This window comes from Vulpes lagopus, chromosome 5, assembly GCF_018345385.1.
Source record: "Vulpes lagopus strain Blue_001 chromosome 5, ASM1834538v1, whole genome shotgun sequence".
NCBI lineage: Eukaryota > Metazoa > Chordata > Mammalia > Carnivora > Canidae > Vulpes > Vulpes lagopus.
Window position 1 is genome coordinate 114,011,422 of NC_054828.1, and position 23,657 is coordinate 114,035,078.

Consider the following 23,657-nt stretch of genomic DNA (forward strand, 5'->3'; position numbering starts at 1 on the left):
TTCCTCTTAACCTTTCCTTTAGATAGGTTGGCTTTACCAGAACATTTTCCCTTGATTCTCTTTTTGAGTGTCCTATAAAACCTGCAAAACAGCAAAGGCTCTTGTCCCTTAATATTCACCAAGACTTGCTAAGTATAACCTCTACAAAAACACTTTACATAATTAAGTCAGCACTTAACTATAAGGAGAAACCAGGAGCTAGTTCCCAAGCACCTAAATATGAGAGAAGGACTTTTCTGCTTCACTTTTCGGCTTTGATGGACATATTTCTCCGAAAAGTACTTTCAATTCAGGAGAGGAAGTGAGAGTTTTCCCAGGAGTAATATTTAGCAATAGTCATGTGGCTCCAAATGCAAGACAGAAACCCTTTGTAGCTAACTTAGTAGGGAGGGAGAGAAGCTGAAGATGGCTGAAAGGCAAAATCATAGATTCCTTTTGGTAAGTTTGGATTCATTCATTTAAGACTCTCCAAGAGAGAGCAACTGACCTTGACTCCGGAAAACCAGCTCTAAAGACCAGTTATTAAATACACTTACCTTCAAATGTAAATTTGGATTAGGTTATAAAAGAAAGCGTTCTAATTAGAGGATAAATATGAGGTATGGGTTAATTGTTAAGATTCTAGTAAAGGACTAATAAGAGAATTTAACATTTTACAGTCTGTTTTGGTATAAAGTGTGGAAATTAAATCCAAGGGAAGACAGTGAACTCTAACCAAATCAGGAAAAACATACACATTGCTGTTGTGATCTGTATAATGTACCACAAACATCAAACACCTCATAACCCTGGAAACACCTAAAATGCAGAGAAACTGCATGTTAAGTAGCAATTCAGGCTTGTATACTGAACTATGAAACAAAAGCCAGCGGAGTTATATCCCTGTCGTGTGTGTGTGTGTGTGTGTGTGTGTGTGTGTGTGTGTGTGTGTGTGTTTCACTAGTCTCTCCTCCTGATACAGCATAGCGTTGTGGTCCATTGGCTTTGAACTAGAGAACCCATCTGGTGGAGTTTGCTTGGGCTGTGCATATTGATTCCCACCCCTCCTTCCCTTGGCTCCCACTGTGCTTATCAGGAGGAATGATAGTTGGTTCCTTTGCTCTTATCACTCTTTCATTTGTTTCCCTCGGTCATGTTGGTAATTATTAATATAATGTAAATGTCTTTTCTTTCAGCCCGCCTCGCCCTCTGGCTAATATGAATGACACCATGGTGAGCCACATGTCCTCTGGAGTGCCCACCCCCACCAAGAGGTATGTAGGGTTCCTGCCTCAGTCACTGCCCAGAGTTGTCCTGGCCTGGGAAGCAGAGCATTCCATGGGACAGAAAGGATGGGCTTGCTTTCTCCTCCTTTAACTGTCTTTTAGTATTATTTTCTAATTTTTTTCCTACTAACTCATAAATATAGCAACCAAAGGAGTCTGCTTGTGAGTGATGCCTGGGGTGGAAACTCTTCATTTGTGACAGGCAGTTGGATATAGTGTCAAAGCAGATTAGGCACTTGAGAGATTGTTTTTTTAACATTAAACAATATTTTGATGACCACAAATTTCAACAATTTTGCATTTTTGTTTTTTGTAAATGTCAAAGATTGTTTCTGCTTCCTGATGAGACTGTGTAAATTGAATTAATCCCTGATAGTCTCTTAAATCATTCTGTATATGATTCATGAACATTTAACTGGAAAGCCTAAGTCTCTCTCTTAGTTATACAAGTAGTTTCCTTTAGGGTCCTACAAGGAACTAGAATGGTGTACTCCTTTCTTTTCTTTATTTAATTTACCCTTCTCCTAAATTCTCTTAGGCAGGACTTAAAAGAACTCTATAAAATGGCTTACTTTCTGTTTGATTTAAGCTGTCCCATAATCAAAGCATTGCAGAAACTCCCTCAAGGGCACAGCCATTAAAGAATTCTTTCTAACAGTCATCATCCAAAAAGAAAACAAAACAAAACAACGAAGACATTTCAGTGGACTCCCCAAGTTCTTGCTGAAGAAAACTACTTCGTGCCATATGTACTGATTGCGTTGGATTAATTCAGTTATAGAAGTGTCCTCTGCTTAGTGATACTTTGACTTAACATATATAATACTTAAGATCAACTGTATTTGCTCCCATTGGCTAAAACTCCTGGAGCACTGTTTCCCAAACTTGACTGATGGGAAGACCAGAAGAATCACCTAGGTCAGTTGTTAAAAATACAGTTTTCTGGGACCACATCAGACCCAGTGACTCCTGAGATCCTGAGAAGCTACACCTCTAACAATAAGTATTCCAGGTGATTCTTACCATTCAAGTACATTTGGGAGAGAGCTTTGGAGGAAGCTAAGGAGTACACTGTCAGGCTACCCTGAAATAGAGGAGTTAGGGACATAAATCAGTCAGAATGACCTGATGATACAGTGCTACCCACTAAGAGTCTCAAGACTGACTAGGTAAGAGTGCTTGCCCATAGCCTTCCTGAGATACGACCAGTAGGGAACAACCACACTGCTTCTTTTGGGGCAGAGTTGGGTGATATCATTGACTAGAACATAGACTTGAGCCAGGCCATCTGCATTTGAATCCTGACACTCATGTGACCTTAAACAAAATTTGCACCTTCATTTTTTAAATTTATAGAATGGCGACAATAATAGTGTCTACCTTGTGCAGTAATGTGAGAATTTAAGATACTGTTTTCATTATTTAGGAAGTAAACTAGTGAGAGAGCAGGTAGGTAAGAAAAGTAATTTACAATACCCTTTCAAGGAAGAATGGAGAGCTTCTGGAAAGATACAGAACAATGCAACCTCTCCCACCTACCTAGGTATGACAACAACTCTTGCTGGCCTTAGTCCTTAGTTTTTTATGTTAAAACACCCATAGCATTCAAATCCAGACCCAGAATCTAAATAGCAACTCAGGGATGTTTCCATTTCAAAACCAGGAAGCTAAGGTGGATTATGGAAACAAGTCAGCTTGCAGGTGGTAGGTTAGTGTTAGCAATGCCATCTATTAGGGTTTCACTTCATCTGAGTTGTTCCCTTCATTTACTAGTTTTGTCATTCGAGTCAGTTGAGTCCCTGAAGGTCCTAAGTGCCTGGTGACTAAGGCACCAGACATTTGGTGACCACAGCTGAATGTTCCTACCAGAGGCTGTTAGAGGGGATACCTCTTTCTAGACAATATTTTATTTCTTGAGAAGACTGAAAGAGGGGACTTGGGACCAATAATAATTGCTCCTGTGGAAGGCCAGCCTTTATGCTGGATGATCCAGTATTCAGCCCAAGGTTTAGGATCAAGTGGCCAGTGGCGATTGTCAGTCACAAAATCTCTACCATTTTTTAAAGTTATTTCGGATGGTATTTGATAGCCTGGATTAAGACTTTATTTTGAAGTCAATATTTTCTCTAGTATCCCTTTTTTTTAAGATTTTTTTTTTAAAGATTTTATTTATTTATTCATGAGAGACACAGAGAAAGAGAGGCAGAGACACAGGCAGAGGGAGAAGCAGACTCCATGCAGGGAGCTCGACATGGGACTTGATCCAGGGTCTCCAGGATCACACCTCAAGCTGCAGGCAGCACTAAGCCGCTGCGCCACCGGGGCCACCCTTTTTTTTTTAAAGATTTTTATTTATTTATCCATGAGAGAGGCACAGGCAGAGGGAGAAGCAGGCTCCTGATGTGGGATTCTATCCGAGTCTCCAGGATCAGGCCTTGGGCTGAAGGTGGCACTAAACCACTGAGCCACCCGGGCTGCCCTCTAGTACCTCTTTCAAGCCCAACTAAGTTTAGCAGACTTGGTCAGTCCTCAGGGTGGTTATCACAGACTGCATGGGGATTGAGCAGCAGAGCAAAGGCAGCCTGAGCCCTTAGCAGGCCAAAAAAGAAGAACGAGCACTGTCATTTATCAAGAAAATTAGTTGCTTGAGTAGAAGCCATATAGGAACAAGATGCTCCCATCCTAAGGATCTAGTCCTTAGATTTTTAGGAGATTTCATTTATATTCTGGATGAGATCATGATGTAACATGTGGACATTAATTGTGTAATTCATAGATCTGGCTCTTCATGGCCCATTTTACCAAACCAGTATAAATATCCATCTAGAATTCTATTTATTCTCTTAAGAACTCATCAGTTTTTCTTTCCTCCTCTGGATGTCGTCAGGCCTATGTCTCTAGAGTCTGATGAAAACTAGGAACCCAGCGCCACAGCCCAGTCACAGGACCTCCTCTACTGGGGCAGAGAACCCTCAAGGGAATTAAAGCTACTCTCCAGAAATAAGAGGTTTCCTTTAGAACTCAGTGTAAGACATAAATCACTAAATCAGACAAGAACATACACAGTAATAAAAATGCAGAAAAAATTTAAGAGCTACAGTTTCTACCGTTTCAATAGGCAGTGCATATAAAAACAGCAATAGCTACAAGGGTCAGAAATACTGTTAGTCCAAATAGAAGATTGTCGCAAATGTGAGTTACTTTTTATTTTTATTCATTTATTTTTTAATAATTTATTTAAGACAGAGAGAGGACACGTGCACATGATGGAGTGAGGGACAAAGGGAGAGGGAGAGAGAAAGAATCCTCAAGCAGTCTCATTCCTGAGCACAGAATCCAGTGTGTGATCCCTCCACTCTGAGATCAAGACGTGAGCCAAAATTAAGAGTCACATGCTTAACCAACTGAGTCACCCAGGCACCCCAACAGTTACGTTCTTTTTTTTTTTTTTCAAATATTATGTATTTATTCATGAGAGACACACAGAGAGAGGCAGAGACACAGGCAGAGAGAGAAGCAGGCTCCTTTCAGGGAGCCTGATAAGGGACTCGATCCCAGGACCCTGGGATCATGACCTGAACCAAAGGCAGATGCTCAACCATTGAGCCACCCAGTTGTCCCCAACAGTTACTTTTTAAAGAAGAAAACCTTATCAGTTGCAAAGCTTCTGTCTCTCCTTTGAGATAACATGAATTATGTTCCTAGAGGGTCCCCTGCAGGGATTTGCTGTGCACAATATTTTTCTAGTATGCCTATGTTGAAATTGCTATAATTGAAAAGAAATTTCATGTTTGCTTTGGTCTAAATAGTTTCTGGAAATTTGCTTTCTTTTAAAAGAACCAGAACAATACACTTAAAAACAAACAACAAAAAACTTTCAAAACTTTAAAACAGAGGCTTAAAATCCTCCCCTTCTACCTGTTTCCTCTGAGGCTTGCTTCGGTTCCTCTTTTTCCACAGAGTCCAGAATGTAAATAGTGATATTATTCTCTGGACTATTGTAGTGTTCTGAGTCATAATGTACTTTCAGAGCAATATGGAAAATGATGTCAATATTTTTTATTTTTTAATGTCTTCTAAAGCCTTAGCTTTATTTATGAATATTTAAACTTGCACAATTCTGTGGGTGTTTCATAGAACTATGACAATAACAAAAACTTCCAATATGAAACTTTTTGCTTTTATGCATTTGGTTGGTATATTAGTATCAACTCTTTTTAGCTTCAGGTATTAAAATTTAACTTCAAGAAGCACAAACCCCATTAAGCAAGATGAAAAGTTTTTATGGGACTCCTGAGTGGCTCAGTGGTGGAGTGTCTGCCTGCCACTCAGGGCGTGATCCTGGTCTGGGATCGAGTCCTGCACTAGGCTCCCTGTGAGGAGCCTGTTTCTCCCTCTGCCTATGTCTCTGCCTCTCTCTCTCTTTCTCTCTCTGTGTCTCTCATGAATAAATAAATAAATAAAATATTTTTTTAAAAAGTTTTACTGATCTGTTCTATAACATGTGTTCATAATTAATACCATACTGTACACTTAAAAATGTGTTAAGAGGGTTGATCTCATGTTACTTGTTGTTATTATAGTTAAAAAAAAAAAAAAAGGAAAAAAGGGAGAAACTGACAAAGACAAAGACAAAAGCAGGAAGCAAAGAACAGAAGTGTCCCTGGATCATAAAAGCACTGAAAGGCTGCCAGGATGCCCATCTGTGGCTTCTTCATCTCCTGATTACTCTAGAATGCTGTCTTCATTCCCTGCAGCTGTGGAACACCTACTCCTCTATACTGCCAGTGGCTTCAGATGTACAGCCACAGAATCATCACTCAAGAGGTTGTGCCTTTCCTACCTCGGATTAGAGAACTCCAAGGAAAGAGTCTTACTGTCCTGGATTGTTTTACTGGCCATTGGATTATATGTGATAGGCCACACCCATTATACCTACATCATTAAAACAGGAGCATTTCCCCCCAGAAAGGTTATACTGAACAGAAGAGAGAGGCCATGGGAAAGACAAATAACAGAAGTTGTTGGCAGACCAGTTTTGCTACCCAGCACCCCAAAGTGTGCAAAAGTGTGTACATACACACACACTGTCTCATACCATTTCCAGGGTTTTCCTGGAATGCAGCATTCCACATACAACTGCAAATTCATGCACCCCTCCCCCAGAAGTCTGTCCACCTCCTGTGATAGCCCTTGGCCCTGGATACTTAGGCTATGTCCATTCATCCAGGTCAGCTCTCCATATGTCTTTTTGTGACTCATTCACCCATCCTAAATTGAAGCAAATAATAAGTTATGAGCACTGTGCACCCACTATACAAGGTGAAGGTTGAAAAGTAGGATAATTTGAATAGTGGAGAAATGGAAGTGATAGAAAACATGGCATATCAAGCCACATTTGCCTTTATTTCCTTTTGAAACACGACCAAAATGACAGCCAAGAGATTATTTTGAGTAAAAACCCACAAGAAGAAAGAAAAATGGAAGATGAGACAATAGCAACGAGAATTTGGGAGCAGAAGCAGATTGGTGAGTGGAAACTGATTTTGCAGACTGGAGAAGACCAAAGCCTCAGCTGATAGTGAGAGGAGCCCAGAAGAAAGCCCTCCCCAGGAGTGAGAGGGCAGAATGACCGGCTAGAAGTCTATACAGGAGGCACTTAGAACCACGGAACGTCTACACAACTGGGTAACTGCCCCTACCCCACTCTGCCAAAGAGTTGAGGTTTATGTTTGGATTTTCTGGAACAATACAACCCCCATAAGACCCTAATTGTCTTAATTATCTCACCCTTGGTGGGCAGAGACAACTGGCTCTTAGACAACCCAGCTCCCTTCCTTCCCACATCATTCTGAAGACTTGAAGAAATCACTGCTCCATCCTGTTATTCCTCTCAAGGTGCTTGGAACTCTGGCCATAAGGAGCAGAAGATCTCAGTCCCAGGATCCTAGAGGCTATAGTTTAACCAGTTGCTTTTCTCAGCAGCCGTGTAGCAAAGATTGAAGTATTCCCTCCCTCTGATGGAGACACTTTTGCTACCATCCACACCTCAACTTGACTCAGCTAGTTCCACTCAGTGTTACTCCCCACTTCTAGTATTTCTATTTTAGTCAGAAACCTTGGCTGTAAGTGACAGAAGCTCAGTTTGAATTAGCTTCAGGAAAATAAGGAGGTTTTTTTGTTTTTTGTTTTTTTTCTTAATAGAGGGAAAGAGTTCATGCACATGTGAGCAGGGGAGGGGCAGAGGAAGAGAGAGAAGGAGAGAAGCCAGCTTTGCACTGAGCACAAGCCCAACGTGGTGCTCAGGACCTTGAGATCACAACCTGAGCCAAAGCCAAGAGTCAGACACTCAACTGATTGTGCCACCCAGGCGCCCCTGAAGGTTTTTTGTTTTTGTAGCCAAACTGGGAAGAGCATAGTGGTATGTGGCTGGGCCTCAGGAAGGACCAGAGCCAGCCAAGGGAGCTCTAACTCACTTAGGTGTTTCCTTGCCTCCACTTGGCTACCCTAATGCTCCTTGCTCATCTCTGGTGTGTGTTAACTGCTTCTTCCCTAACATAGCTACCTTTAAGCATGGGAGGGGATATATCCCTGAGACCTGTATGTTTATACTTCATAACCTTACTACCCTATAGTGATTGACCTTCTCTTTGTTCCAACTTGAAAACTCCCAATGAAAGTTCTTTTTGGTCCATCTTGGATCATGTTACCCATCCATGGGTTATCTGTTTGGGGGCCCAGCTAGAATTACATGGTTGAATGGGTAGGGGTCAGTTCTCCAAAGAAGGGGATCTGCTGTCTTTGGAGAACATAGGGTGCTGAGGAAACACATAGCTAGCTATAGACTCCTATTTGGGTGATTTCTGAAAAAAATTGCATTCGTAAATATATCACCCCTCCAGTAGCATAGATTGTTAGGAGGTCCTTTTTCGCCCTACCACCTAATTTTTATTTCTCTCAAGAGTTAAATAATGCTTTCTATTCTGTTCAGTTTATAAAGATTTATTGTGTTGGGATATAACACTGTCTTTGGGTGCTAACAGGTAAATATTAGAGCCATTAATTTTAAGTTGTCACCAATTGCTAGGAATCTTAAGTAGAGGCAAGATTTTGTCAGTCAAGAGTTTTTAACTTTAACACATACAAGAAGGAAAAGGCATTTTAGGGGAGGGGAGGGAGAGAAGCGCAGGGAGAGAGAATCCCAAGCAGGCCCCATGCCTGATATGGGGCTTGATCTCACTGCCCTGAAATTGTGACCTGAGCCAAAATGAAGAGTCAGATGCTTAACTGACTGAGCCATCCAGGTGCCCTGGGAAAACATTTTTAAAGTCCAGAAGAGACCATAGTATAAATATTATTTCTGAGCTGAAAACATAGAGATGAGTTGCACTATAATAGTATTAAAATGGCTTTCTGAGTGGGCACCAACATAAAGATTTTATCTTGGTATCTACAGAATGACAATTGCTACGATCTGTTGTGTTTTAGACTGAAGACAGCAGAGGTTATTGGCACAATTTAAAAAGGAGGCAAACTAAATTAGTTAAGCCAGAAACTCTCCATTTTTGGACTCAGGCTATTGATCTTCTTCCCTCCCGTGAAATGAGAATAAGAAGAGTTTGGTTGATGGGGCACCAGGGTGGCTCAGTTAGTTTTGCATCTGACTCTTGATCTCAGCTTGGGTCTTGATCTCAGGGGTCGTGAGTTCAAGCTCTGCATTGGGCTCCATGCTGAGCATGGAACCTACTTAAAAAAAAAATGTAAATGAAAAAAGTAATTAATTAAAGAAGAGTTTAGTTGAAAAGCAAGAATTAATGAGGACTTAAGCATGATCATGAAACAACTAGCTTGCATGAATTCTTCATGAGGATCTCTCCAAGACAACAGAAGAATTACTTTTTTCTCCAATCTATTTTTGAAAGACAGAAAAGCAGAGTAATTGAAAATTAACACATAATCTTATGGGGCTGCAGGGTCCTCAGTGTTGGCAGATTTCCAAAGTCCATCTGATGGCCCAGGCAAACAGCCAGGTTTCAGCTGCTTCTGGGCTGGGATTAAATTCCATTTCCATTCAAGCATTTAAGGTAAACCCTTCAGCAATTCTAACTCAAGTTAGTACAAACAAAAAGCTTGAGTATTTCTAAGTCCATACTTTAAAGCTTAAGTTTGAAAAATTGAAGCTTACAGAAGCATAGTAACCAATAGTTTCCTCCTCTCACTAAACTGAGGCTAGCGGTTCTCAATGTGAACAAGAATTACATCCATTATGAACTGTCAGCAAAACAAAGGGGAAGAAGGAATAGGTCTGGGGAGAGAAACCATGAGTTCAGTGTAGCCATGTGCAGATTGAGATGCCTGAGAGATCCTGAGAGTGAAGACAGGCTTTATGGATTTGGGATGTGGGGGGTCAAGGAAGGAGATGGATGATTCTCCTCCAGGTTCCTTTCTGGCTTAAGTTAAGGTATTTGTAGTTGAAACACAGGAGGAAGATTTGGGCAAGAAGATAGCAAGATTATGTTGAGGTAGAAGTGCCTGAGGGACACAGAGGAACCAGACCTTACCATGAATTCTTGTCATCCTGACTCTTTCAGTTACTTCAGATTCACACTAGCAAAGAGCAGACAGGTACTCAGATCCAACAAACAACCGGTAGAACCTAAATACACCCACCCCACCCCACCCACACACAATTTGATCCATTTTTCGGTTCTGCTTTGGAGGCTATTAACTTAAATACCTCTTGACCACATGTCCTCCTTAGAAGCTGACTCAATGCAGCATGCTGCTTTATAGTGATGTGCCAAGGGCTTGCACAAATCACAGAAATACCATAGCAGTGCTGAGACTCCTATGGTGATCCAGTTTAACCAATGTTTTTCATTCCTCTTAATGTCAAACTATTAAAATATTTCAACTTACTGTAGTAAAGCAGATATGTAAAACAAATCAGTGCTGGGATGCCTGGGTGGCTCAGCGTGTGATCCCGGTCCTGGGATCAAGTCCCACATTGGGTTCCCTGCAAAGAACCTGCCTCTCCCTCTACGTCTCTGCTTCTCTCCGTGTGTCTCTCATGAATATATAAATAAAATCTTTTTTTAAAATAAAAAATAAAATAATATAAATAAAACAAATCAGTGTTGTGGTTAAAAAAATGTTAATTATTCTGTGGATCTAATTAGGAAATCTCCAGTCTACTTCCCACCTCACCCCCAAAAACCAGAGGGCTTTTTCTGAAATGCAAATCTAATGAAATTACTCTTCTGGTCAAAATTTTCCAATGGCTCTTTCATTCTACAGCATTGTCCAATAGCATGGAGACCAATATGGTAGCCACTAGCCATGTGAGGCTGTTGAGCACTTGAAATGTGAAAAGTGTGACAGAGGAAGTGAAATTTTAATTTTATTTAATTTGAATTAATTTGAATTTAATGTGGTTAGTGGCAACAGAGTTCTACAGGATTAGGCCCATATTCTTCAATGTGGCTTATGAAGCTATTTGAAACCTTGCTAGCCTCCTCAGCCCTGCCTTATTTCACTCTTTTTATTGGCTTCTACACGGAGAATTACTCAGATCCCTAACAGCTCTCTAAGCAGATTTCTGCATATGCTGCTTCTGCCTTTAGTGCCTGCCTACCCTTCCCTTTATTCCCCTCTCTGTCATCTAATTCTTCCTTCTTATCTTAGCTTCAACTCCTCCAGGCAGCCTTCCCTGATACTTAAAACTAGATTAAGTGTTCTTCCTCTGTGATCCATAGCATCTGTATATATCAGTGTATTGTAACTACCATTTGTTAGATGCCTTTCTAGACAGACTATAAGCTCATTGAAGGTGAGGACTCACCAGGCTTTATCCAGAAACTTACTTTTCTCCAAATCTTGCTATTGCTTGCCCCTTAATCAGTCTTCCTCTGTTAGGAAAAAGATTTTCTTCTTCAGTTACTTCAAGCACATGGCATCTTACAGCATTGCCTTCTTTCTTTTTTTTTTTTAAGATTTTATTTATTTATTCATAGAGACACACAGAGAGAGAGAGAGGCAGAGACACACAGAGAAGCAGGCACCATGCAGAGCCCGATGTGGGACTCGATCCAGGGTCTCCAGGATCACGCCCTGGGCTGCAGGCGGCGCTAAACCACTGTGCCACTAGGGCTGCCCACAGCATTGCCTTCTTATTCCATTCAGAGCAGAGAAATAAGGGACATGAGTTATATTGAAGTATTTGGGTATACTCCAGCACTGCATTGTTCACTCTCTAGCTGCCTGCACCCCTGGTTATTTGTCACTTTCCTCTGTAAATATGAGAAACCTGACTCTTATCATCTGCCATCCATGTACCTATTTGCTTACCCCTGGTAGCATGGATAGTGATTTCAAAATTGATTTATTTCTTCAGTATATTACTGAGTTATAATTCATTCACCATACGACCCATCCACTTAAAATGTATGATTCAGTGGCTTTTGGTGTATTCACAGAGTTGTGTAGCCATCACCACAATCAATTTTAGAACATTTTCATCACCCCCCAGATTGATTTACTACTAAAATATCACTCACTGCAGTGTGGAGAATTAACTGTGGTGGGCAAGAGCAGAAGAAGAAAGCAAGCAAGGGCTATTGGGTGGTCCAAGTGGCACTTGCAAGACTCTCCAGATGAGAAAGGATGGCAGCATTGGGGGCTTGAGCTTAATGGTTGGGTGAGTGGTGATGCTGTTCACTTAAACTGGTCATTGGGGGGGTGCAGCAGGTGAGGAAGTGGGTGGAGGGAGTCAGGGATTCTAGTTTGAACATGTTAAGTTTGGGATGCCTCTTAGGCAGCCATGTGGAGATGCTGAATTGGTCCTCAAATACACAATCCTGGAGCTCCAGGGAGAGGGCAGGGCTGGAGATGCAAAGTTGTGAGGATTACAGTAATACCTTTTTGGTAAGATTATCCTGAGAATAAGCAAAAGAGCATATGTGAAATTCTCTGATAGGGTCACAGGTGCTTTGTTGATAATGACTACTACATTATCTTCTTTAATCCTTCCTATAGTCTCTGAAGTAAGTAATACATGAAGTATTAACTTCATGTAGATTTTATATTCTTATTATTTTACAGATGAGGGGACTAAAGCAGAGAGATTAATGTCCAGGCTCACACAGCAAGCAGATGCATGTGGATTACACCCAAGACTGCCTCCCTCCAAAGCCCATGCTCTCCTGCCTCCTGCCTAGTAATGAGTCAGGCTCCTGGGACTACAAACTGCCACTCCAGACACAGCCTCTGCTTCTGACTTTGTCCACACCACAGCTGACCTTTCATCCCCTCTGTCTCTACTCACATCCCTTCCCCTTGTTTCCTGTCTCCACAGAGGTGCCTCTTCTGTCAAAGGTACCGTCTCTTGCTGCCAATAGAGCTTCTCCTGAAGCCATGAGACATTCTCCCCTAGACTAGGAAGCCCCCTTTCTTTTGGAGAGTGCGTCTCACACTGGAGTGTGCATCAGGAGCACCTGGAAGCTGGTTTCAAATGCGTAGAGCTGGGAGGGTGCCTTACAAGGGAGAAAATGCTCCTCAGTTTCCCCGAAAGGAATGTGTTCTTATCGTAGTCACTCCTCTTTTAACTCTGGTTTATGCTACTCACCCTTCCTTTTACTGATCTCCCTAATTGGATAAAATTCTACTATTATGTCTTCTTTTTTTTCTCTTCTTAAGTAATCTCTACACGTAACACTGGGCTTGAACTCATGATCCTGAGATCAAGAGTCACTTGGTCTGCCGACTGAGACAGCCAGGCATCTCCTGGTATGTCTTCTTAAAGGACAGTGTCCCTCCCATCATAACATTTTCTACATTTGCCATTTTACATTTATTTGTTTAATCATCTCTTTTTCTACTAGATGGTTAGCACCAAGAGAGCGGCAGCTGTGTCTGGGCTCTGCTTGAGTGGTATACTTGTCTCCTGGCACAGTGCCTGACACCTTGTAGGTGCTCTAGACATTGACTCAAATGCCCAATTTCCACCAGAAGTGCTGCTACAACTATTATATATTCAGCCATGAAAATCACCTACTTTTATCGATTAAATTGACATTTGTCAGCTTAGAACTATTATTATTATTATTTTATATTTATTACTTATATGTGATTCCAAACTATTCCAAACTACTGACTTTGCTTTAGAAAAACAGATTTCTTTTTTTTTTTAATGTATTATTATTTAACAGAGAGCACAATCAGGGGGAACTACAGAGGCAGAGAGAGAAGCAAGCTCCCCGTCAAGCAGGAAGCCCAATGTGAGGCTCAATCCCAGGGTCCTAGGATCATGACTTGAGCCAAAGGCAGACACTCAACTGACTGAGCCACCTAGGTGCACTGAAAAAACAGATTTCTAAAGCAAAACCTATTTGTAAGTTGGGGATTATATAGAAATTTATATTGTATCAAAAGGAAAGCATTTAAATTCAAATCTAGAAAAGAACCTTTGAATATGAATATGTATATTACATATATTATCTAACATAACACCCACACCCCAACACAGGATTGTCAGAAAATTCATGGACCCTTATTTACTATAGACAGCTACTGATAATGCTTTTTATTTTGGTTTAGATCCCAAGTTATCTGGAAAATGACACTACCTCTGAATCGCAGTCTTCATAGAAAGTTAAAATGAAGTTTAATGGACTGTTGCTTCTATAGTTAATGCTTCCAGTTTCCTGCCATTCATTCCCTTTGGAACATCCCCTGGTCAGATTTTCACTTCCTGCTCACTGCCAAAACCTGTTCTGTCAAGGAGACCAGTGACTTCCTCAATGTTAAATACAATGATGAATTTTCAGGACTTAATCTGACTTGATCCATCAGTAGCCAATGATTACTCCCTTCTACTTGAGACTCTTTCTGGACTTGCCTCCAGGTATCTTGCTCTTCCAGTTCTTCTCTTTCTTTGGGGCCCCCTTAGCTGGTTTTTCCATACCTCCTTGAATTCTAAATGTTGGTATGCCAGAGGGACTACTTCCCTTTTCTGTTTGTCCTCCCTGTAGGTGATCGCAACTGAACTCACGGCTTTTAATACTGTCTACATGCCGGTAACTTCCACACTTCTTTTTCTGGCCCAGACCTTTTTGCTGAGCTCTGACCTCGTAGATCTTCTCACTAGGCAATACCTTCTCCTAGGTGTCTAATTCAAATCTCACAATTAGCATGTTCCAAAACTGACTCCTGTGTCTCCCCCTACCAAACTTGCCTCTCTCTCAATCTTCCTCATCTCAGTTAATACAATCTCATTCCTATAGTGGCTCAGTCAAAACTCCTGATGTTTCTCCCATCTAAAGTGTCAAATACTTAGATCAGCTTTATCCAAAAACACTGTCAAAATCTGTCCAGGATCTTGCCATTTCTTACCACTTCGACAGCTACTCCTATTCTCCTAGCCACTCTTGTCTCTCATCTGGAAAGTTGCAGGAGGCTTATCATTAGCTGCTTCTTCCTCACTCTCTGACACTTCATCTTTCAAAGAGCAGATACTCTTCTCAGAATATAAGTTAGGGCGTACTCTGCCTCTGCTCAAAACCTACCAATAACTTCTTATATCACAGTAAAAGTTGAAGCCCTTAAGATGGCCTTCTATAACATTGCTACTTTTCAGTCTGTCTTACAAGAAGCAGTTTTATTTTGTTTTAATTTCTAGTTTGAAGTATACTAATACTTTGCAAAAGTATGATAAAAATGAGTTACTGCAGGGGCACCTGAGTGGCTCAGTTGGTTAAAGCAGCCAACTCTTGATTTTGGCTCAGGTCATGATCTCGGGGTCATGAGATCAAACACTCTCCCCACCCCTGTTCCCTGCTCCCACTGAGCACCAAGTCTGCTTGTCCCTCTCGCTCTGCACCTCCCCCATTCTTGCTTGCCCTCTCTCTTTCAAAATAAAATCTTAAAAAAAAAAGTTACTACAGAGAGAACTTCCATGCTGGTCATGGTGAAGTAACTGGTGTCAGATTAGTTCTCCCACTATAAACTTCTAGAAAACTATTCTGATTAAACCAACTGTTTTTCAGAAATTAGATAGTAAGTAGGGCAGGACTGTTCTCTGAGGGAAAGGAAATAAATGAAGAGAGCCCTATGATTGCCCAGGGTTTCTACTGGGAGGCATTTACCCAAGTCCAGTGCTGGAGACAAGCAGCGCAAGCCTTATTTGCTGAGAATAAGAAGAGAGATTGGAGTTTGGGGAGGCTGGAATTTGCCAAGAGGAATACCAGAGGGGAGGAAGCACACCAAGAAGGAGCTCCATAAACCTGCATATAGGTCCCTTAAGTCTTTGGCTAAAAACAAAGCTACATTTGCATGGAAAGATTTCACAAGACCACCACAGAAAAACTACCGAGGAAAGAACAAATCCTAGGGCTTTGAAAGTGGAACAGCTACTCAAGCTCAGCCTGTTGTTTGAGTTCCAGACAACTAGAGTTAAAGGCATTATCAAACACTGGGGAGCATTCAATAAAGACTTCAGAAAGGCCACACCTTAGGAGTAGGGTGAAAATAGCCCTAGCTGAAAGTGACTTAGATCTGTGCTAATGAAACTGTAACACAGACCTCAAAAGGACCAATGTGTCCACAACTAAGTTAACTGACTACCAGATTCTTTAAGAGAAGATGACAAAATCCAAACATTTGACAACATAATCCTTACAATTTCCATCATCCAATAAAAATTTAGAGGATATAGGAAATAGGAAAGTTTGGTCTGATACCAGAATAAAATTAGTCAATATAAATAGAGCCAGAAATAACAGGTATGATGCAATGAATGGAGATAGGCTTTAAAACAGCCACAACAGATACAGAAAATGTAAAGGAAAATATACATAATGAGGAGAAAAAATGGAAATCAAAAAGAAGCAAACATAAACATAATTGAAAGCTTCTGCATATATATTCTACTTCAATGACAGAGTTTTATTTTTTATTTTTTTTAAAGATTTTATTTATTTATTCATGAGAGAGAGAGAGAGAGAGAGAGGCAGAAACACAGGCAGACGGAGAAGCAGGCTCCATGCAGGGGGCCTGATGTGGGACTTGATCCTGGGTCTCCAGGGTCACACCCTGGGCTGAAGGCGGCGCTAAACTGCTGAGCCACCCGGGCTGCCCAATGACAGAGTTTTAAATTAAAAAATAGAACTTCCGGAGTTGAAAAAGATAATACCTAAAATGAAAAATTCAGTAGATGGACTTAACAGAGTACCAGAAATTACAGAAGAAAAAGTCCACTGAACTTAAAGACATAGCAATACAAATTATCCAAAATGCAATGCTGAAAAATGAACAGAGCCTCCAAAATATATGGGAGAATGTAAGCAGCCTAACAGAGGGAGAAGAGAAAAATTATTTCAGGAAATATTTTTTGCCAGATTTCCAAGTAAATTTTTACAAATTTGATGAAAACTATAAACCCATAGATACAACAAGCTCAACAAGCTATCACCAGGATAAACAGAAAACCATACCAAGGCACATCACAATCAAATTGGTGAAAAACAGTGACAAAATATTAAAAGCAGGTGGAGGAAAAAAGATGTTATATATGGAGGATGGGGAAATAGATTTTGAAGTTATTTTTCATTAAGATAATGCATGCTAGCAGGAAATTGAATGGCATTTGAAAGTAGTGAGAGAACCTGTTTTTATTCCTTCTAAAATATATAGATTTTCTAGCTTTGTCCACTGAAAAGGTCTAGAAGCAGGGATTGCCCAGGAAAGAGAGCAGCCCAGTACCCTAACTATGATCTCTACATACTCTTTCCTCATAAAGGGAACCTGCAATCCTTGAAGGAATAGTTGAATAGGAATAGTTGCCCAAGTGTGGGGCAGGACATGCAGAAGTTGAGACTGGCGCATCTTACTGTGCCAAGCCAGAAAGCTAATGACATCTGACAAATATATTAGATTAACACAGGAGTCTACTTACAGGGGCTCCCACTGGCCAAAGATAGGACAATTTGAGCATCAAAAAGATGATTGTAATGGATTGAAGCAATCAGACACATAAAAATCTATGAGTTCTTAATAATACTAAAAAAGAAAACTCCTTGGTAACCATTGGAGGTTGCTAGGGCACTCGTTCATTGTTCTGAAATTTGTTAAATAGTAAGAAATGCCAACCATTTGTTTTACCTTTTCTGAATGATTAGTATTTCAGGATAAACAAATAGAGCAAACTAATGAATACAGAAAAGATAATAAAATTGGAAACTGGACCTTTGCAACCCCACAAGAAATAGTGAATCTAGGCAAGAATCATTAGTAAATGCTAAAACTATTAAGTGAGAAATTGCTGAGGGACTTTATAATGGAGAGATGTAACCAATAACATCTGCATCCACTGATTAATATTTATATTCCATTATGTGCTCCCTATTTGATTTATAAGTGCACCATATTACTTAGAACAGATTCTAGCCCCTTCTCAAAAATGAAACAAAAGCAAAAACTTTAATCAAATACCCAGATCTAGCCACAGGGGATAGAGAAACAAATTAAATGGCACCAAGGAAACAATCAGTCAAATCCAGAATGTAGGGTATGCTACCAGATAACATGCTTTCTTCACAAATAACTGACATGAAACAAGGAAAAGGAAGAACTGTTATCAATTAAAAACTGAAACATATCAACGAAATGCAAGGTGTGTGGACCTTGTTGGAATCTTGATTCTAAATGTAAATGGATATTTTTTAAGATTTGGGAAAATTTTCAGATGGACTGAGTTAAAATTTTCTTGTTAAATTGTATTAGGTGTGATGATGGTGTTGTGGTTGTGTACATTAAGTATTCCCAAATGAAATAATAAACTGTCTGGAACTTGGGGTGCCTGGGTGGCTCAGTCGGTGAATGGTCTGCCTTCTGCTCAGGTTATGATCCTGGGGTCCTAGAATCCAACCCTGTGTTGGGCTCCCTGCTCAGTGGAGAGCCTGCTTCTCCCTCTCTCTGTGCCCCCTGCCCTGCTCGTGCTCTTTTTCCGTTCTCTCTCTCTCAAATAAATAAAGTATGTTTAAAAAGTTGGGCTTTGCTTCAGCCACCCCTTTCTAGACAAAATGTTGAGGGAAGGAAGAATAGATCAGTAAGTTAGAAAATGTTGATTTTTGTTGAAGTTTGGTGATGGATACATAAAAAGTTGTCATCTGTTTACCCTCCATTTTGTGCATGTTTTAGCATTTCTGGAGTAGAAAAATTTTTTAAACTCATGTGCTTAAGGACCTTCTGAATGTCTATAAAAGCCTCACTCAGAATGTATACAGTGTTGTTTTACAATGAGAAACAATTCTGACAAGTTTCAGTTTTATGGGAGAAAATAGAAAGATGCTAAAGGTAGTATCCTTATTAGAAAAAAAGGGGTTTAACTGGTATCACGAGGTAACACTGAAAATTCTTTACATGTAGACAAAAGCTATAAAAGCATTAGAGGGTGTTTAGTGCTGTTAAATAGATCCACTCTGCTTGTTTTCCTGCCATTGGGCATTCCCTCCAAGGTGCATCCATCCCAGAGCCCAGAACCTGGCTGGATAAGACTGGAGGGCAAAGGTTCTCGGTGACCCCTCCTTGATTTCTCCTGCTCAGAGGCTGAAGCATCAGTCAGCCAAGGCTGTTTCCTAAGAGAGTGCTTTTGTTCAAAGGATTTGTGATATGTATTCCCTATGGTCTAACACCATATTCATTATGCATTGTGATTTTTTTATTGTTTTCTTTAATCATGATTTTTTTTTCTATTTTTCTTTGAAGTTTGCCCATTTTAATCCATGTTCATTTCTTGCTCTGTATGTGTTTGTGTCGTGCTTGCTGTCTTTGCCTCCGTTGCTCCTAGGTTACAGTATAGCCAGGATATTCCCAGTCACTTGGCCGATGAGCATGCGCTGATAGCCTCCTATGTGGCCCGTCTGCAACACTGTGCACGGTCAGTGATAGAGCAGCAGCAGGCGGGTAGCCCAGGGCTGATCAGAGGGAGGGAGAGCTGTGTTACCTGGGCTTGCCAGCTGGAAAAAACTGCATGTGGGTTTTTCTTGAGAATCTACCAGCTATGTTTGGCAGAGTTTAAATAATTGCTAAAGCATTAACTTCTGAAAGAGAAGGAGCCTTGCCAAGCCTGGGCACTTACCTAAACATATAGTCAGAAATGCTCTTTTAAAGTGGAGTTCATGTCCTTCAGCTTACACTTAAAGGCTGTGTAAATCTCAAATAGATATGCAGTCCCAAAGATGTACATTCACAGAGCTATTTGATGCAACCTCTTACTGTTCATTCTTGTCTAAATAATGAAACCTTTCTGTTGACATTCAGGGCGTAGGGTTGATCAACTCACAGATATCTCACTTTGTCTAATCTCTGATACCATCACCCTGTGGCATCTTTCCCCCAAATCGATTGTTATTGATTATTTAAACCAGTGGTTTGCAACAGTGGTATTGGATCACTGTCACCTGAGGGAGACTTTCTCTAAACAATATATACCTCCTCGTATGACAATTATATGTAGTATAATAACTTTATATTCCCCATTCTCTGAAAACTATTGGTTGTGACTCACTGTTAATGTGAAAATATACCTGGTTCCTCAATGGGTTAGAATAGGCAAACGTTTGATAATCCTAACTACAGCAAAGTTAACCCTTTAAAAGAATTAATACCAGACAAGGTGCTATTACATCCAGGCAGACCCAAAGCTGCCTGTCCACTCTGTGCCCACACCTACCACCATTCTGCAGGGAGAATAGCAGGTAAAGTTTAAATAATCTGAAGCCATCCCTCCGCTCTCCATACCAGTAGGTAAGAGTCACTGTGCCCAACAAATTCTTACTCTTATTAGGGAGGAAGCATAATTTATTAACTAAGAGAGGCTAGAGACTTACATTTTGATCTCAGTTTTGCCCAGGACATGCTGTGGCTCCATGGGAAGGTCATTTGATCTTGTTTTTATTTCCTGTGATAACAAAAATAAATAGTCAATGTGAAAAAAAATATATTTGGGAAGGACCATTATACTTCGTGCCATTTCCCGTAGCTTTGCCAGTGTGACTAAATAGCATTGATATTTTAAGGCATTTATTTAACTCTAAATTCTACTTTCCTACTTCCCAAGTATGTGTAATAGGCTTTTCCTATGGAGGGAAGGAAAGCCTGATAATTGTGCATCATATCACAAAGAGCCACCTCTTCATCAAACAGATGATTTCTGCCCAGCTCCTTGGGTCTCTAGGAATAGAGTTGTCTCATCCCTGGCAAGACAGCTTACTTATTATCAGTAAGGGCAGTTGTCCAGGTGATTAAAAGTTTCCATGGTGAAAAATAGAAGCAGAATATTGGCAGGCTGCAACCCGATATTTCAGCCCCAAAAGATTTATGGTACATTTAGCTAAGGTCCTCAAGCCTGCTGGCTTAGGGATTAGGCTTCCTGAGCAAGAACTGGTGACTGGGAGCCCTAGGAGAACATGAAGATTTGGGTGAGTACTGCATCTCTTCTTGATTTATAGTCTAAAGAACTGAGCTTCATGCTTCCTCAAAGAAGTCAGAAATTTCCTGGCTAATTCTGAAAATGAAAGTCAGCTCAAGCAGAAAAATAAGGAACCTTTCTTATTTTCCTCTTAATTTTCATTGACCTTAAAACCTCTCATCAACATAAAGTTCTAGTTTCTGGCTGGAAAGCATAGCCAATTAAAGCAACCATGTTGTCCACACTTGGGTATAAATGACAAATAGAATTAACCTTCCTAGAGAGATGGAACTCGATGGAGGAGGGGGAGCTCTTTTGCACAGAGGAAAAAATGAAGTTTTTGTTATATCCCTTGCCAAAACAAAGGGCAGCCACTTTAAGTCCCATTTCTTAGGTTGCCAGTACCTCTATAATAGCCACTTAAATAATCAAATGTTCATTTTTGTTGTTGTTTTAAGATAAAAGTAGTTCTCTTATTTCCAACGAACAACTTTAAAGTACAAATATTACAGTTCAGCCTTGACCTTGGGGCTTTGACTCTAATGTATTAAAGCTAACTGATGGTAGTGTGTTCTTATTACAAGATCATCTTGTGAGAGGATGTTGATACAGGCTGGAGACTGACATTTGCATACCTAAAATTATAAAGTATTCAGAAGTGGCACAAGCAAAAGAAACACATTTTTAAAAAAATCTATCCTAGAGGAAAGACCAAGTTAAGGTTAAAGAATTGGCCACAATAGTAGAAATATAGAAAGGTGAAAAAAATCTAGGAGAAAATCAGTTGATTCTTTCCATGAAAAAGTCAGACACATCTCTATTTAACTTCTCCCTTCCCAGATTCCTCTCAGTGATTATTACAAGATTTGATGACTATTGGACTCACGTCTTTAAGTTTTTTCGGATTACTCGTCATGTTGCTAAATTCCAGTCAAAGGTTTTTGGAACACCAAGAACCAAGGACTAAAGTAGAAGCAGACCACAACAGCCATCTCTGGTCAGTCGTCACCACCACCATTACCTTAAAGCATCTGCCAGACGAAAACAAACAACTATATTGCCACAGCCCCTATTAATCTAGGAGTGCCTTGATATGGATAAATGACAGTTGATATAACATGCCAAATTAAAGGAGTCAGTGATTTCATAGTCCAGGCAAAAGGTCACTGCATCAACATATACACAGAACTAGCCTATTATTCATGAATGCTTCTTTCATTCAGGTGCAGCAGTATCTGATATCTCACCTAGGTAGGTCTTTGGTACTCTTTGTGAAAGAGTAATGGACTGAACTAATTCACTCTAAGATAGGGCTATAATTGTGAAACAAGCGTGGAAAGAAGGGAAAGAGAAGAAAGAGGAGAGGAGAGAAGAGGAGAGGAGAGGAGAGGAGAGGAGGAAAAAAAAAAGGCATTGAAAGAGAATGTTTGATATCCTGGTTTCTTCTCCAACTTTACCATATGGTGTACCTGCCCTTGCCTGGGCTTCTCAGTTTTGTTCAGCCAGTATCAAGTGTACTTTTCCTTAGCCCTCTGGTTTTCATGATGCTTTTGTTTTCTCATGGTCTTTTTAAATTCAAGACCTATGTCTAATAAAAGTCATGAGATTTTCCAAAACATTTGATTAGAAATCCCTCTCAGAGACTTTGCAGATGCTCTTTTATTGACCTTACATTCAAAAAGAAGTGCCCCTTCTGGTGGTGTAGGAGTAGGGGGGATATGCTGCTGAAGAGAAATGGCATGTGTGGCTTTATCAGTTCTCTAAAGCACCTTTCTCTCAGAAGACCATTAGTATCTATGACCCAGGCCTGTTTCTCTTGGTACCATATGTTTTTACAAGCGTTTTCCCATCTGATCTTTCTAAAAGAAAAGCAAGGATAAGGGATGCTTAATAGACACCTGTTGAATTTTTGTCTCCTTGGCAGTGTCCTGGACAGTCCTAGCCGACTAGATGAGGAACACCGGCTTATAGCTCGCTATGCTGCCCGGCTGGCTGCAGAAGCAGGAAACATGGTGAGTAAATGGAAGGTCCTAGCAGAGTAGCAGAAATTAGCATTCTTTTAATACACAAGTGGTAGGGTGATGCTGAACACAAAGCTCAGGAGAATAGGTACTGGAGAGGAGTGGGTTTAGGGAAGGGATTATAGTGGCCTTTAATTTTACCCACAGTGTATTCTTAAAAATGAACCAAGAAAATCAAAGAGCTAGAATTTGGTTCTTTAAAAAGCAATACAATTAATAACCCCCTAGAAATCCTGATCAAGAAAAAAGGAAAGAAAACACAAATTACCAATATCACAAATAAAAAGAGGGACATTGCTACAGACCCTACAGATATTATAAAGATGATAAGGGAATATTATGAGTAACTTTTTGCCAATAAATTTGGCAACCCAGATGAAATAGACAAATTCCTTGAATGATACAAATTAGTGGTGCCGGCTGGCTCAGTCACCAGAGCATGCAACACCTGATCTTGAGGTTTTAGGTTTAAGCCCCATGTTGGGTGTAGAAATTACTTAAAAATAAAAACTTAGGGCAACCTGGGTGGCTCAGTGATTTAGCGCCACCTTCAGTCCAGGGCATAATCCTGGAGACCCAGGATTGAGTCCCACGTCAGGCTCCCTGCATGGAGCCTGTTTCTCCCTCTGCCTGTGTCTCTGCCTCTCTCTCTCTCTCTCTCTCTCTCTGTCTCTCATGAATAAATAAAATAAAATAAAATAAAATAAAATAAAATAATAAAAATAAATAAAAACTTGTAAAAAAGGACACAAATTAACAAAACTGACATAAAAATAAGTAGAAAAACTAAATAGTCCTAAATCTGTTAAAAAAAAAAATTGAATTCATAGTTAACTTCCCACAAAAAAAACTCCACAAACTCAGAGAGCTTGTTGTGACTATCATATATTTAAAGAAAAAATAATA

The 23,657-nt window shown here is 40.2% G+C and overlaps 1 protein-coding gene across 12 annotated transcripts in view; it reads left to right on the forward strand.

The window, feature by feature from the left end:
* The window catches only part of DTNB (dystrobrevin beta), a 234,984-nt gene that overhangs the window by 157,278 nt on the left and 54,049 nt on the right, over window positions 1–23,657 (forward strand). For 8 of the 12 annotated variants that reach the window (XM_041756393.1, XM_041756396.1, XM_041756404.1 and 5 more), the window contains exons 10-12: window positions 1,176–1,253; window positions 19,108–19,197; window positions 22,655–22,742. In XM_041756393.1, the coding sequence (XP_041612327.1) occupies window positions 1,176–1,253; window positions 19,108–19,197; window positions 22,655–22,742 (256 nt within the window). The remainder of the gene's footprint in view (window positions 1–1,175; window positions 1,254–19,107; window positions 19,198–22,654; window positions 22,743–23,657) is intronic. The other 4 variants (XM_041756399.1, XM_041756402.1, XM_041756400.1 and 1 more) reach the window with 1 other exon arrangement.